Source organism: Gracilinanus agilis, chromosome 1 (assembly GCF_016433145.1).
Source record: "Gracilinanus agilis isolate LMUSP501 chromosome 1, AgileGrace, whole genome shotgun sequence".
In the NCBI taxonomy this organism is placed as follows: domain Eukaryota; kingdom Metazoa; phylum Chordata; class Mammalia; order Didelphimorphia; family Didelphidae; genus Gracilinanus; species Gracilinanus agilis.
Genome location: NC_058130.1, coordinates 735,068,404 through 735,083,539, shown reverse-complemented (window position 1 = coordinate 735,083,539; position 15,136 = coordinate 735,068,404). Strand labels below are relative to the sequence as shown.

Sequence of the window (15,136 nt, the reverse complement as noted above, 5' to 3'; positions counted from 1 at the left end):
GGCTGTGGGCCTGAGCTCGATGTAGCTAAAGGGTAGTAAGGAAGGAGAAATGGGGGCGTGGAGGACCTTCTTGTCAATATCTATTCCTGTTATCTGAAACCAAGAACCACCATTCCCTGTATTGGCATTAAACTGGAAGCTTTTCCAATTAAGACTAGGGGTAAAGCAAGGATGTCCGTCATCATCCTTTACTATTTGATTGATAGAGTGCTAGAAATGCTTACTATAGAAATAAGGCAATAAAAGAAATTAGGGGAATAAGTATAGGTAATGGGAAAATAAAATTACCTCTTAGGTTCTCCTGTTCCCCCAGCTCCCCTCATTTGAATAGGCAAGAACTCCCAGAAGAATGTAAGCTCTTTGTGAAAAGGTTTTATTTTTTAATTTATTTTTAAAAACCCTTACCTTCCGTCTTGGAATCAATACTGTGTATTGGCTCCAAGGCAGAAGAGTGGTAAGGGTAGGCAATGGGGGGTCAAGTGACTTGCCCAGGGTCACCCAGCTAGGAAGTGTCTGAGGCCAGAACCTAGGACCTCCTGTCTAAAGGCCTGGTTCTCAATCCACTGAGCTACCCAGCTGCCCCCTATTTTGTTTTTTGCTTTGTATCCCTTGTATTGAACTTTCCTTTGCACACACAAACATACTTTATTTTCAGTTTGTTGAAACTGAATTGAATAAAACCCTATGGTTTTACTCAGATATGAGAAATAAGTAATCTCTTGGATGAAAAAAGGGCCCCAGACTGGGAATTGAGTCTGAGGTTCTAGCATGAGGTCACAGTATGGCCATGGGTAAGTCCCTTCCCCTCTGTGGGCCTCCGTTTCTTCCACTATAAAATGAGAGAGGCAGACAATAGTTCCTCTAAGGATTCTTCTTGTTCTGACATTCTTTTTCCTGTCCATCCTTCCCAAGTTTCAGTAGCATCATGGTAGAGTAGTAGAAAAAGCCATGAATTTGGAATAGCCACCCATGTTTCTCTCATGAGCACTTTAGAAAGATCACAACAACCAAGTGAGGTTGGTTGGACTAGTCTTATCTCACACAACATATTCCTTTAATGGAGGAAAAAAATTGAGGCATAGAAAGGAGAAAATGGCATGCTGACGGTTTATAGGAAATAAGTGATGGAACCAGGACTGGGACCCAATTCTAATTCTTGACTTGCCTCTTTTTAGAAAAGAAGACCTCTTCATACTATCTCTACCACTATCTTTGACATGTGACTCCTCGGGCAAGTCCCTTCCCCGATCTGGGTCCTCAGCTTACCTGTCTGTAAAACGAGGGTAATGATCCATGTCCTGCCTCCCTCTTCAGGGCACTACAAGCATATGAGAATGGAAGGGATAGCCTTTATTAAACTCATAAAGAGGTCATTCTTCATCTGAGGATCTGACAGTGACAAACTCCCTTTGAGAAGATATCTTTCAGGAAGGAGAACTTCTTATCTTTAGGCATCACCTAGCAGGGCTAAGGACCCTTCTTGTTCTGATATTCTTTCTCCTAGCCATCCCTTCCAAATTTCAGGAGCATTAAAGTGGAGAAGTAGAGGAAACTCAAAAGAAAAAGCATTAGTATTTCCACCAGGGAGGGATATAGAGTCACTTCGCTACCGTATCTTGCCTTAGGGCCAACCTATCTCCTTACCTGGGCCCAGCCTTCTTCTGGTACCTGGCATGGTGCAGAGGAAGCCAGGAGGCACCTAGTTCTCAGTGCTTTGGGTCAAGTCCAGCCAGAGCCTCTTAAGAGCTGATTGTTAAATTTTAGAAATTGCCAATTACTACAAGGCAGCATTTGATTTCTTGTTTTGTTGATTGTCTAGATTTAAAATGATGAAAAAAAGGTTAATAATGCAGACTTCACTTAAAAGTCCTCCCAGAAAGCTGGCTGTTAAACATTTACCACCATTTACCCTGGCCCTGTTCCAGATCTAGCCTGGGCACCGGCCATTTAGAAATGACTGAGCTTGGGATTCTTTTTGGCAGATAGAGAGGAAATTGAATTTCAGCAAATTAAGTCCTATTTTAAAGTTCCACAGATCTTTTTATAAAGCATTATGCCCTAATTTTCTTTTAGGAATCTGGATTTTCCTGTACTGGGTTTGCTCTCAATGCCATCTTCTCCTTAGCATGCCAGAGCCGGAGAGGACCTTAGAACCTAGGTCAGAGCTGGAGTTCACAGGTGGATGGGACAGTTACAGGAAATTCAGAGTTAGAAGAGCCCAGCAAACAAAGGATACAGAATATCTGAACCGCAAGGCCAATAGACTATAGACGATCAATGCTGGAAGGTATATTTTTTTAGAACAGAGAATGTAGAATGTCAAGAGCTGGAATGGCCCATAGAATAAAGAATGTCAAAAACCATTGAGTTCAACATCTTTCACTGTACAGATGGGAAAACTGAGGTCCTTGGTGGGGAAGGTCACAGTTCCATTTGTGAATTATAGACAAAGTGAACCTCCCAACCCATTGTGCCACCACTGTGAAAGCCAGAGCCCTCTTGGGGGCTTGGCAGATGTGTCCTGAGTCCCTCCCTCTCCTCTCCTCTCCTTAGGGTGGGGACCTAGTGCTACGGCGAAGAGAGGAAAATCGTGAGCTTAAAGTTGAGATTAGGGTTTAAGTCCTGACTCAGCCATTTATAGCTGTGTGTGCCTAGCCAATTCACTTCCTTTTTCTGGCCTCAGTTTTGTCCTCTGTAAAATGGGAATGATTTTACTCACACTCCCTACTCCATAGGTTTGTTGTGAGGAAAATACTTCGTAAGCCTTAAAAGCACTGTAGAAATGCAAGTTAATAGGACTGCCCTGATCCTTGACTTTTGTGTTCCAAGCCTCTGTATGATACAGATTTCTCAGATAAATTCTCAGATAAATACAGGCCTTCTCAGAGGCCTGGATCTAGCAGCGGCTCCCCTTCACTGGAAGCTGAGCATCCCAGAATCTTCGGGGCTAGGCCTTTTCCCCAGGTCTTCCTCTCCCCTGCTGGTCTTTTAAAAAATAATAAATAGAGGAAAAAAATATATATCTATATGTATATATCTACACACAGGGGCCCTCTGTCCAGGCTTAGGAGACCAAGATAGGCAGAAAGTGGGTGGAGAGGTGCTGCCGGCGTGTCCGGCCACCCTGCCGAGGGGCCCCCCGTCCATCCAGGGCCAGGAACATCTGCCGGCCTTCGTGCCTCCAGCGGAGGGAAGCGTAGGTATTGTAGCCATTCTCCTCAATCCGTTCCATGAACTTGCAGTTGGGGCTGTACTCCCTCTGCAGGAGACAAAGACAGGATGGAAGCAGGAAGCCTGGAAGGGCTCCCTGGTATTCCAGGGCCCCACTCCCCCAGAGGGGAACACGGGACAGAACCAGGGTCCCACAGAGAGTCAGGGCCACACCAGGACATTCCCCTCAAGGCTCCTTCTCCCTAGTAACCCAATGCCTCAGCGTGAAGGGGCTCTAGAACAAGGTGTTTAAGGGCCACCCAGGAAGAATTGGGGGTTCCATAAAGAGTCAGGCTTGGGTTCTGGGAGGTCCTGGATTCAAATGTGACCTCAGACCCTTCCTAGCTGTGTGACCCTGGACAAGTCACTCAATCCTCCATTTTATTTATAAAATTTGCCCTTACTACACTGATATTTAGTACCAATTCTATGACAGAAAGGTGGTGGGTTTTTTTTGTGTTTTTTGTTTTTTGTTGTTTTTTTTTTTTTTAGAAGAATGGTGATAATGCATTGTATAATCCAGATGGAACTGTTTGCCAGCTCTGGAGGGGAGAGGGAAGAAGGGAGGAAGACAATATGGATCATATAACTTTGGAAAATTTATGTGGAAATTTATCAAAATAAAAAATTTTTTAAAAGAATAGTGAAAAGGGCAGCTAGGTAGCACAGTGGATAGAGCATCAGGCATAGAGTCAGGAGGGCTGGTCTCAAGACACCCTCAAAATGCTGTGTGATCCTGGGCAAGTCCCTTCACCCCCACTGCCTAGCTCTTGCTTTTATTTTATTTATTTATTAATAAAAATTTATTTATTTATAAAATTTATTTGTAAAAATCCTCACCTTCCATCTTAGAATCAGTACTGTGTATTGGTTCTAAGGCAGAAGAGTGGTAAGGGCTAGGCAATGGGGGTCAAGGGACTTGCCCAGGGACACACAGCTGGGAAGGGTCTGAGGCCACATTTGAACCCAGGACCTCCCATCTCCAGGCCTGGCTCTCCATCCACTGAGTCACCCAGCTGCCCCCTCTTGCTGCCTTTAGAACCCATTCTAAGACAGAAGGTAAGGATTTTAAAAGAATGGGGAGACCTCTGTTTACCCTGGGGCCATGCCCAGCACAGTCCTTGCCTGCCCCCCCCCCCCCCCCGAAGACTCACCGTGCCATAAAGTCTCCCCCTCCGGTTCATGGCCAGGTAGAAGCCAGTGTAGACGGCTTTGATGGCCACCACGCCCACTCGGACTGAGCGGATCTCCACGATACCTGAGGAGAAAAGCACTGAGCTGGAGCGCGGGCCGCGGCCGCTCTCTCCCCCAGGGATCTCGGGACAGCCTTCCCCTCCTCCACAGGGGTCCTCCAGGGCCCTCCCAGGGCCAGCCGAGCTCGTCCCCGCACTGCCCCGGGCAGACACCTCCCCCTCCTCAGGGAGACCTTCGTGGGAGTGGCCCCTATTTAATTAGCCTCCTAACCACAGAGGAAGGAGCCATTTCCTGGGTGCACCGGCGGAGCGGGAAGCTCTCCCCTCCGTGCAGCGGCTCTGGGTGCTCTGCTCAGAGGCAGAGGCCGGGGCCGGCGTCTCGTCCCAGAGCCAGGCTCCTGGGCTGGGGCAGGATGCAGGGAGGAGGCCGAAGCTGGCAGCCCATAGGGCAGGTTCTGGGAGAGCCCAGCTCCCACAGGAATGCGGGCAGGCCAGCAGGGCCGGACAGCCGGACCCAGGGCGTGGGAGCACGCTGGAATGCGGAGGGAGCCCCGCCGGAGTCCGCTTGGGGGTGGGGGCCCTGGCGGAGTCCCTCGGACGGGGGGAGGGGGTCGCTGGGAGGAGGGGGTGCGGGGCGCGACCTCCTCCCTGACCTTCCTTCCTCCTCCTCAGCTCTTCTACTTGGCAGCCTTCCCATCAGATCCCGGCTGGCCCGAGGCTTTTGATCCTGCTAGGAAAGCCCAGGACCGAGTGGAGAGGCGTGGCTTGTCATCTTGGTCCCTCCTCTGGGATCCCGAGGAAGCCCCTTCTCCCTTCTGGGCTCAGTTTCCTCCTCTGTCAAGTTCTATTCAATTCCACTGAAGCAGCGAGGGGCCCGGCGGATGGAATGTCCTGAATTCGAATTCAGCCTCAGACACTTTGGGTGACCTTGGGCAGTCACTTAAGTTTCCTCAACTGCAAAATGGGGATCATACCTCTCTCCTAGGATTGTTGTGAGGATCGAATATCAAATGAGAGAGTTCAAAAGTGCCCATAGAAATGCTATTATTACAACTTATTTTATAACCCCTAAAGTATCTTCTGGGGCATAGTGGAGAGAGCACTGGGCTTGGAATCAGGAAGACTCAGGTTTAGGAGTTCAAATTCAGCCTTAGAGACTTCCTAGCGGTGTGACCCTGGGCAAGTCACTTTACCCTGTTTGCTTCCATTTCCTCACCTGAAAAATGAATTGGAGAAGGAAGTGGCAAACCACTCTGGTTGTCTTTGCCCAAAAAAGGAAAAAAAAACAAAAAACCTGAGGCAAGATTTGAACCCAGACCTTTCTGACTCCAAATTTGGTTCCCTATCCACTAATATTTCACTCCCTCTTCAGCGGCCTATCTCAGGCCCAGAGAATCTGTCATTCTTCTCAGCAGAGTGAGACGGCCCAATGAGGCAATGGGAGAAGGTCCCCCCCCCCCCCCCAGTGAATAGAAACCTGGAAGCCAGTAGATCCTTCTTCGAGGGAGCATCAGAGCTTTAAAGAGCCTCAGAGACCATCATGGCTAACCTCTTCATGCCAGAGATGGGGAAACTGAGGCCAGGGAGGAGGAAGAGCTAAGACTGAAGCTTGGGCCCCTGACACATCTGCCTTCTTTTCCCTCTGAATCAAAAATCAGCAGCCACCGTCTGCAGTAGGAAAGGACGGCTTTGAGCCATCCACACTCAATTACCTGCATGCCTTGGTGGGAGACGGCTGTGTGCGAACGAGGCAAAGAGACAAATCTCTAATGGAAAATTTACAAAAGCCACTTGAATCCTCGCTTCCCTAACTGCACTCTTGCCACTGAATCTCTTTGGAACAGGACACCAGAGTTGTTTTCCTAAAGCTCTCAGGCATCTTTTACGTCTCCACATCCCTCAGGAGAAAGTCCAAACGCCCTCCACAGCTGGGCCTAATGCCATTTTTTCCTGCTCCCCTGTAGAGTGGCTGTACGCAGACCCTTTGCTTCGGTCCCATTGGGCTCGCTTCACCGTCCCCCGAAAATACCCTGCATTTTATTGTAGCATTAAATTGCCCAAAGTCACCCAATATGTGGCAGAGCGAGTGCTCAAACTCAAAAAAATCTTTTGATTCTGAGTGTGAGATAAGAGCCGGGGATTGGCTTGTGTCTAAGACCTTTTCCGCCCTGATGCACTGTATTTTGTGTTGGAAGGAAGCATAGTCTCGGGGAAAGGGCCCTGGAAAGAGTGAGGAGGCCTGGCCCATGCACTGCCTAGCTACGTGGCCTTGGGCAATAGCTTCCTCTCCCTGGCGCTCCGTTTTCCCCATCAGGAAAAGGAGATGGGACCAGATGTTGTCTCTACACTCCTTTCCAGCTCCAAAGCCTGCTCATCCAGCATGAGGGTATCCCTATTGGCACTAACATTCTGAGCGTCCTTGGGGAAGAGCTACGGGGTGGAGGGCCTTCCTGTATGGACCTTCCCTCCACTCCGGGCCTGCCGTGATCTCTCTCCCCATCTCTGCCTCACACACACCCAGCCACACCCTGTGGTATCTCTTCTGAAAGACATCGTCGGCCTTGACACCCAGGTCTGCTGGCACCAAAGTACCCTCTTTGCCCTCGCTCCGCTCCCAGGATGAAGAAATAAAGCCTGTTATCGGGGAAGTTTATCAAACTCCCCAGATTATCAGACGTGGCCGGGCCCAGAGAGAATCTCATCTGACAGAGGAGGAAGCGAAGGGCTGGAAGAGAAAGGCGCAGGGGCTGCCCAGGGCAGGACTAGACCTCCATTCACCATCCGTTGGCTCGTCCTGCTGTCCACTGCTGCTCTTCCCTAGAGATCACTGGAGACGGGCGGGACAGGACAGAGCTTGGAGCTTTGGCTCCCAGAGCCCCTATGGACATTCTGTGCCGAGGGATCACAAAGTACAGTCCACCCTTGGCAGCTTCTGGCCTCTGCCCATTTCTAGAGTCCCAAGTCTCAGATCCAGGCCTATCCTTCCCACCAGGACTTGGCACCCCCTTCTGAGTCATGGCCATGGTCACAGCCAGAGTGGGCAGCGCTAAGGTTCCTCCTGACCAGCTCCCAGTTCCTCTACGCACCCTCCCCAGACTCTCAGAACCTCAGCTCAGAAGCATCCTGTCCAGCCTACACCCGGGCAGAAATCCCCTCTCTGACCCGTGGTCCCTGAGCTCCAGCTGAAGAACAGCCGTGATTATGGGAGGATAGGGCTGAAGTTTGCCTGTCACGGGCTCTAGGGCAGAGCAGGACGAGGCTCGTCCCTTTCCTCGGGACCTGTGATCTCTAACTCGAAGAGAGCCATCTCTGGCCCTCTAAAACTTTTTTTTCCTGGACAGATATTCCTGGTTCCTTCCAACTTGCTATGGCACGGCCCTCGGTCCCATCCGCTTCCTGGACGCTTTCCTCTGGGTACCTGCCATGTCCTTCCCAAAAAGTGTCTCCAGAACTGAGTGGCAACTGTCTTTGTCAGACTTCACTGTGTGCAAGGGCAGAGATAAAGGAGCGAGGAGCCTGGGGCCACCGGATGGTCTTAGAGGTGACCAGCCTTAACAGGGGTAGAGAGGGGTGGTTCTGGGAAAGCAGAGCGAGAAGAGAACCAAATGCCCATCTCTATGTGTCCTGGGATAGGTGGAACCCCCCCGCCCGCCCTCAGAAGTCAGGCTTGAATTTAAAAGCTCCCTGCCCAGATGTCCAGAGCATTGATGCCAGGTTGGCATCAATCTAGGGAAAGCCAGGGGTGTGTGCAAAGGCCCAGGCCTCCAGTTCCCAAGCCCCCTCCAATCCCTAGAAAGGGACCCCTCAGAATGTCGACTGTAAAAGGAACCTTTCTCTTCAATCCAAGGGAGGCCAGATGCTTGGGTGCCAGCCACTGAGCCCACCACTGAGTCATCTGGTGAGCAAGTTGCCCCTGTCCTCTGTCCTCACCCAAGGAGGCACATAGGCTAATGAGTGCTTTGAGATCCCCAGATGAAAGGGGCCGGGAAGGGCAGAGGATTATTATCCTCCTTAATTACGGTGATTACTCACTGGGTTCTCATTAAGCTCAGCAGCAGGTGATTAGCCTGGAGTCCAGTGTTGGGGGTACTCAAATCCCCCAATTTAGGACTACTGGGCCTGGGTATTCGCCCTCCCTCCTCGCCACCATCCATCCCAAAGACCTAAGGGCCTCCTTTCTCTCCAGTTCTCGCTCCAAGGACTGGCCCTTCTACCTGCTTTGGTCTGCAGGTAAGGTAAGGATGGCAACAAGTTCGCCATCGCTGAAAACCAAGACGCCAATGCCTTGCACCCGCCGCCCCCATGGAAACAACAAAAGCCCGAGTTCTAGCCCAGAGCTGGACACATCCTCCCCCCTCTCTTAGCCTCCATAAAAAGGCCTCTTTCTAGATAGGGCAGTCTAAGAATGTATGAAGGGGGAAGGGCGCCCCCCCACCAAACACTTAGAGCAAAGTGGCTCCATCCTTTAACTTGGGCTCTCTTCTGGCTGCCCCTCAGGCCTTCCAAGATCCATTCTTGTTCCCACCCCCTTCCTCAGGCCAGCCACTGATATTTCCTTTGGTCCCTTCTCCACTTCTTTCTTTCCTTCTGGACTTGGTCCCTCTAGTCATCCTTTTCTAAGGACTCTCCAGCACCCCTGGAAATCTTGGGCCCCCCTGTAATTCGGGACTGGCTACCCCATCCAGGCCAGGCCTCCTCCTCCAGGCTGCCCTACTCACTGTTGGGGCAGTGGGGCTGCCGTGTGCCTTCGACCCTGCCATTGGGCCCAATGTGCAAGAAGAAGTGGGTAGATGAGTAGAGCCTCCGCCATCGGACGTCACCTTCCAGGTGATGGTAGCTCCTAGCTCGTCGGGCACTGCTGACGCCGATGGCCAGGTCAGCGGGCCGTGGGCGATGGGCCCTCCTGGGCCAGGTACCCCAAGAGCTCTGGGCCCGGGCTGCAAGGAGCAAGGCCAAGCAAAGCCAGGGCCCTGGGGGCATGGTAGAGACTCGGTGGTTGGCTCACTCCTGTTCACTGACCAGGCCACAGGGCCTGGCTGGCCTTTGCTGATGCTCCATGGCCCGGCCAGCTGGGGAGGTATCAAGCACAAGACAGATGGAGATTGGGCCTTGGGGAGCCCAAGTTCAGCCTCTCCGAGTCTTCCCAGGCCCTGCTTCCCTAAACACTTCACATCCAGGAGCCTTGTGCTCTATTCTCGACTCACCGTGGGTGACCGTAGGCAAGTCCCTTTCCTCTCTCTGGCCCTCAGTTTCCTCTTCTATAAAATGGGCAGGTTGGACACTCCGGGAGGTTATCTTCTGGCTCAGCAAACATAGATCTTTCTGGGAAGGTCCCACAAGGGTCCCTTGTCTCGGGCAGCCACAAGGAAAGGCAGAGGGGTGTGTCTGGATCCCAAGCTTCGGCTGTCCCCTCTTCCCCGTGGCACTTCAGGCTTCTTCAGAGGCTTGTCATCTCCCAGGTTTGACTCAAATCAGTCCCTCCCAGGAGGGCAGGGCTTTCCCCACTGAGCCAATGGAGGGGAAGAGGGCCGGGCCACAGCGGCTGCCGGGAGGAGGGGCACTCATTCACAAAATTCTTGGGACTTTACTGGCCTGTGTTTCTTCCCCGAAGGTCCGAGTGGAGTGGGGGGTGGAAGTGGGGCCGCAATGTGGATGGGGATTTGTGAGAATGAGAGACAGGAAGATGGAGAGATCCAGTTACAGGCAGAGAGAGGGACGTTAGCCAGAACAACAGAAATGGAGATGGGAATGGGGGCTGAGAAAGGGAGAGAAAGGAGGGTGAGGAGGGAGGGAGGAAAGAGAGAAGAAAGAGGAGATGGAGACAGACAGAGAAGGAGGGAGGGAGAGAAAGAGAGCAGAGACAGAAAGAAGAAACACACAGAGGCAGGAGAGGGGGGGAAAGAGAAGGAGGGAGGGAGAGGGAGACAGACAGAGAGAGGGAGAGGGAGAAAAAGAGGGAGGGAGGGAGAGAGGCAGAAGGAGACAGACAGACAGACAGAGACCCCAAGGCCATCAGGGTCAGAATGCAAAAAGAATAAGGGTGGGCTTCTATTAAGTAGGTGTCTCTGACTGAACAACAGTGTATTTATGTGTGGGTGGGTGTGTTTGTGTGTGCGTGTGCCCAGCAGCAGGTGTGGCAGCCCAGTAGTTATGTAGGTGTGATGTGATCCTCTGGCGGGGGTGGGGGGGTGTGTGTCCCTCTGTCTGTTGGGCCATGTGTGTCAAAGGCTGAATCTGTCAGGAAGCAAGTCACGCATGTGTACAGGGTGTGTGTGTGTGTGTGTATGTGGTGGGTTAGAAGTGGTTAGAAGGAGCCATCTCCCCTCTACTTCTTCCCTTGGACTAGAGTCCAGAAAGTTCCCACACAATCTCACAGGGCTGAGACCTCTTCACTCATTTTGCAGAGTGGGGGAGCAGAGGCCTAAAAGAGGAGGGGCTCTGGCCAGGGTCCTGAGTGAGTCAGTGGCAGAGTAAAGGCTAGACTCCAGTTTTCTTGGATTGCAGATCTGGGCTCTTTCTATCAGGCTCTATCATACCTCTTCTCTCACAGATGGGGAAATAGAATCCTGGCTCAGAGGCTTCCTATGATTTTAAGAGAGCCCTTTCTGGCCTTTGGGTCTTAGTTTCCTCATCTATAAAATGGACAAGGTGATATCTGTGGTCCTCTCATAGGTCCAAATACTTCTACACCTGGAGGAGAGTGAAGTATATAAGAAGGGTACTTGGGAGTCCAGGGTAGAGGGCTATGGGACCTTGGGCAAGTTCCTTCTCTCTTAGCCTCAGTTTTAAATTCTTTTTAAATGGGTGGGAGTCATTAGATTAGAAGATGATATAGAGGACAGCTAAGTGGCTCAGTGGATTGAAAGCCAGGCCTGGAAATGGGAGGTCCTAGGTTCAAATCTGATTTTAGTCAATTCCTAGCTGTGTGACCCTGCAGGCAAGTCACTTAACCCCCTTTGCCTAGCCCTTGCTGCTCTTCTGCCTTGGAACCAAAATACAGAATTGATTCTAAGTTGAAGGTAAGGGTTTTTAAAAAATGACATAGAAGTGTTGCATAGTGGGAAAAGCCCTGGATTTGGGAGGAGTCATCCATTTTGAATCCTGATTGATCATCTTCCTGTATGGCTATAGACAAGTCCCTTCTGTTTCCTCTTCTGTCATATTTGAGGATCAAACTAGATGCTCTCTAAACTCCCTGCACAGATACTTCAGTTGTCTGTCTGTGATTCACACTGGCTAGCTCTGGGACATAGGGGTGGGGCAAGTGCTAGGGACCATGAAAGGTCTGAGCTGCCCGTTCCCCTTCTTTGGGGGAGGTCCTTTAAATAGCAAAGAGGTGAAGGCATGGGTGACACCCATGAGTAGCCCAACCGGCAGAGTGGGATGGCAGGAGAACATCTCAGCAGCCCCAGGGAAGCACCTCAGCTTTGGTGCCCAAGGCTCAGACAGTCTGGTACCAGCCCCAGAGGAGGAAACCAAGGTGAGTTCAGGTGGAATAAGAGGCAATGCTAGAGGCAAAGCCTAGGGCTAAAAGCCCAGAGGCTTGTGGTCCCATCCTCACTTTGCCCAGGCTCTTGGTACAAACTCCTGGGCCTTTTTGGGACCTCAGTTTCTCCATCTGTAAAATAGGATTAGCAATCTCTTAGATTTTCCAGGTCTTCTTCAGGAGAGAGGAAAGAGTTAAGGGAAAGAGCTGAGGGCTGGACGTTGATGTAAGTCTAAGTGGGGAAGACCTCAGGCTATTGGGATATCTGGCCCAGGCAGGTTGGAGCTCTGCCCCATCTAGCCTTGTGGGAAACACTGGTCATTTGTTTATGTCTCTGATTATCCCTGCTCTGGGAGTTCCCTGTCTCCCCTCCCACCTGGGCTTATCTGTGGACCCAGCATAATGATAGAATCCTTTTCCTTTCCCTGTCCCCACCAAAAACAAAGAAGATACGGTGGCTCATTTACTCACCCACTCATTCATCCTTTAGTGAGCACCTACTGTATACTAGGAACTGTGCTCCATCTTATCCATAGATATGAAAAATAAGTCTCTATTCAAGTTGATTTCAGTCTAATAAACATGAACATTAGCTAAGTATAATTAGAACAAGATTGGTTGGGGCAGAAAGACCCAAAGTTCCCTAGGAATATTGGAGAACTAAGAGAATTCTCTTTGTTTGCATTTATGAGGTAGCTTTTATGTAGACTTTAAGCACCTTAATCATTTGGTCCTCATAACAACCTCATGAAGTAAGAGAAACTATTAGTCCCACTTCACAGATAAGTAAACTGAGGCAGATTGTTACCCTGGGTGGAAAGTGTTTGAGGTGGGATTCATCATCTTCCTGATTCCTAGTGCCACAAGCTATCAATCTTCATGTCACCTCACTACCTTAAGATTCTCTGCCTGAGTTAAATTTTGAAGTGAAGAAAGGAGATGTATATTGCAGGCACTGCACAATACACAGGATCTGGAGCTGAAATGTTTTTAAGAAGTCATATGAGCCATTTGTAATGTTTAGTACCAGAATGAAAAGCTTGTAATGTGTCCTAGATCGTGGATTCTTAATCGGAGTCTGTGAACTCTCTCTACTCTCTCGGCCCCTTTCTCTTCACTACTTTTTCTTTCCTTTGTCTCTTTTCTTTTACTCTCTTCTCTAACATTTACTTCAATATAACTACTTTTCTTTGTAACCCTATATTTTAAGTCATGCATTTAAGATCCTTATTCAGGAGAGAAGGGAATACCGGACTCAGAACAAGCTAATAACTCCGAGGCTAGAGGCACTCGGCAGCCCTTAGGGTATCTGAATAGGGGATAACCAGGTCAGCCCCCCCGCCCCCGAGAGATGACTGGCAGCTGTGTGGAGTTTAGGAGCATAGAGGCCCCAGAGGAAACATAGAGACCACTTCAGGGACCCAGGATTAAACCAGTGAGAAAGAGAACTAGCAAGACTCCAGAGGAGCGGAAATTGACCCTTACGAAACAGATTTTCTAGACTACGTCGCTCTCCTACTGCATGCAGGATAAGCAGCCCAGCCAATCAGAAGTCGTTTTCTCGCAACCTCCGCCCCGCTCCGCCCCGCCCCTTCCATGACCTTTCGGGATTTGTAGTGTGAGCCGTCCCCGGCGTGCCTAAAAGGTCAGCCTTCCTTACAGTAGTTGAGACCACGACTCCCAGCAGCCAGCGCAAAGCTCTGGCGTCTGCGTGCTAGAGGCCGGTCGGTGGGGAGGGAGGCCTGGCTGGTCCTCGTGCTGCGCTGGGGCCCCCCGGGCCGCTGGGATGTCGGTGCTTCGGCTGAGAGCGTCGCTGCTGAGGCGGGGGGCAGCGGGGCTCGGCCGGGCCCTGCGGACTGAGGGCTGCCCCTGCTCCGACCCCGAGAAAGGTAAGTGGGAGCCCCTCACCTTCCAGTGAGGACTTCGGGTCAGTCACCTTTGACCCTTAGGAAGAGCCTCGCCCACCCCCACCCCTTTGACTCTTTACTTACCCCCGACTTTATGGGTTATCCCTGGCCTACCGCCCCCGAAGTTCTAGAACTCCTAACCCTTCACCTCTAACCGTGAGTTCGAGGAATCCTGACCCAGGCTCATGACCCGACCTTTGAACCCATACAACCGACCCATTTACCCTCTGACCTTTAACCCTCCTATTCTTAAAGTTCTAACCGCCCCCCCTCGCCTTTTGTATCCTCCCCGCTATCTTTCACATTTATCTCTTGGCAGCTAGGACAGAGTTCACAGAGCTGGTTCTGGAGTCAGGCAGACCTGGATTCAAATCCTGCTGCCTCGTACTTACTTGCTCCGTGCCTCCCAGCAAGTCACTTACTGTGGCTATCTCAGCTTCCTGAGTAAATGTAAAATGGGGATAATATTAATAACATCCCTTACCTCGAAGAGTTGTACGGATCAAATGAGATAATAACAAGGCTTAGTACAGTGCCTGGCACATAATAGTGTTAACTTGTAAATAACACAGAACTACTAAAGTAGTCAGAAAAGCCTAGTCTCTTTAATCAGGAATAAGGATAAGGTCCAATAATGGCCACCACACAGAGCCAGGCGCCAAAATACCACACGGGCTTGCACCCTGGCGACTCTGGGGACTTATCCCTGGGAGTGACCCCGAGATAGATGCCAACTCTGAAGAGGGAGGGAACTTGGGGGTCTCTTATACCCTCTGGGAAATTCATACAGGAAGCCTGCAGAGACAGACCACAAAATGGCTGCAAAAGGGATTTGTAACCAGCCTCAGGGGTATCAGCAAGAGGTCAGCTATAACCAGTACAAAGGCTAAGGTCAAATTAAGAGCTGAACTTCTTGAGAGAACTTTTAACATAATAAGAGAAGCCTCCAAAACAAATAAAACAAATAAAAGGCATCTGTTTACTGTGTCCACAAAACCCACTCACATTAGGGTCCCTAAACTGCTCTAGCTCTACAGTTCAAAACAAAACAGGTGTGCCTGGTACTGGGATTTCTCAAAAGGGCAGGGTTAAACTGAGGCATCCAAATTTCATGTCCACAGTAGGTACTTAATAAAGAACTAGGTACTTAATAATAGGTATTAATAAATGATAAAGAGTAGATACTTAATAAGAAAGCAGATACTTAATAGCAGGTAAATACTTAATAGTAGGAACTTAATAAATATATAAGAGGTACTTAATAGTAGGTAAGTACTTTAATAAATAATATAAATAATATTAATAATAATATATATTATTATATTAATATTATTATATTA

At 50.0% G+C, this 15,136-nt stretch overlaps 2 protein-coding genes across 2 annotated transcripts in view; one reads left to right on the top strand and one right to left on the bottom strand.

The window, feature by feature from the left end:
• Positions 1-2,979: 2,979 nt before the first annotated feature.
• FGF22 (fibroblast growth factor 22) lies at positions 2,980-9,383 on the bottom strand. Its single transcript, XM_044658676.1, has 3 exons — positions 9,122-9,383; positions 4,365-4,468; positions 2,980-3,259 (listed from the first exon to the last, which is right to left on the bottom strand). The coding sequence occupies exons 1-3, from the start codon at positions 9,381-9,383 to the stop codon at positions 3,065-3,067; spliced, it is 561 nt and encodes a 186-aa protein (XP_044514611.1). The 3' UTR covers positions 2,980-3,064.
• A 4,264-nt stretch (positions 9,384-13,647) lies between these two features.
• The window catches only part of POLRMT (RNA polymerase mitochondrial), a 46,433-nt gene continuing 44,944 nt past the window's right edge, over positions 13,648-15,136 (top strand). Inside the window, exon 1 of the mRNA XM_044672547.1 lies at positions 13,648-13,778. Coding sequence (XP_044528482.1) covers positions 13,676-13,778 — 103 coding nt within the window. The 5' untranslated portion in view covers positions 13,648-13,675. The remainder of the gene's footprint in view (positions 13,779-15,136) is intronic.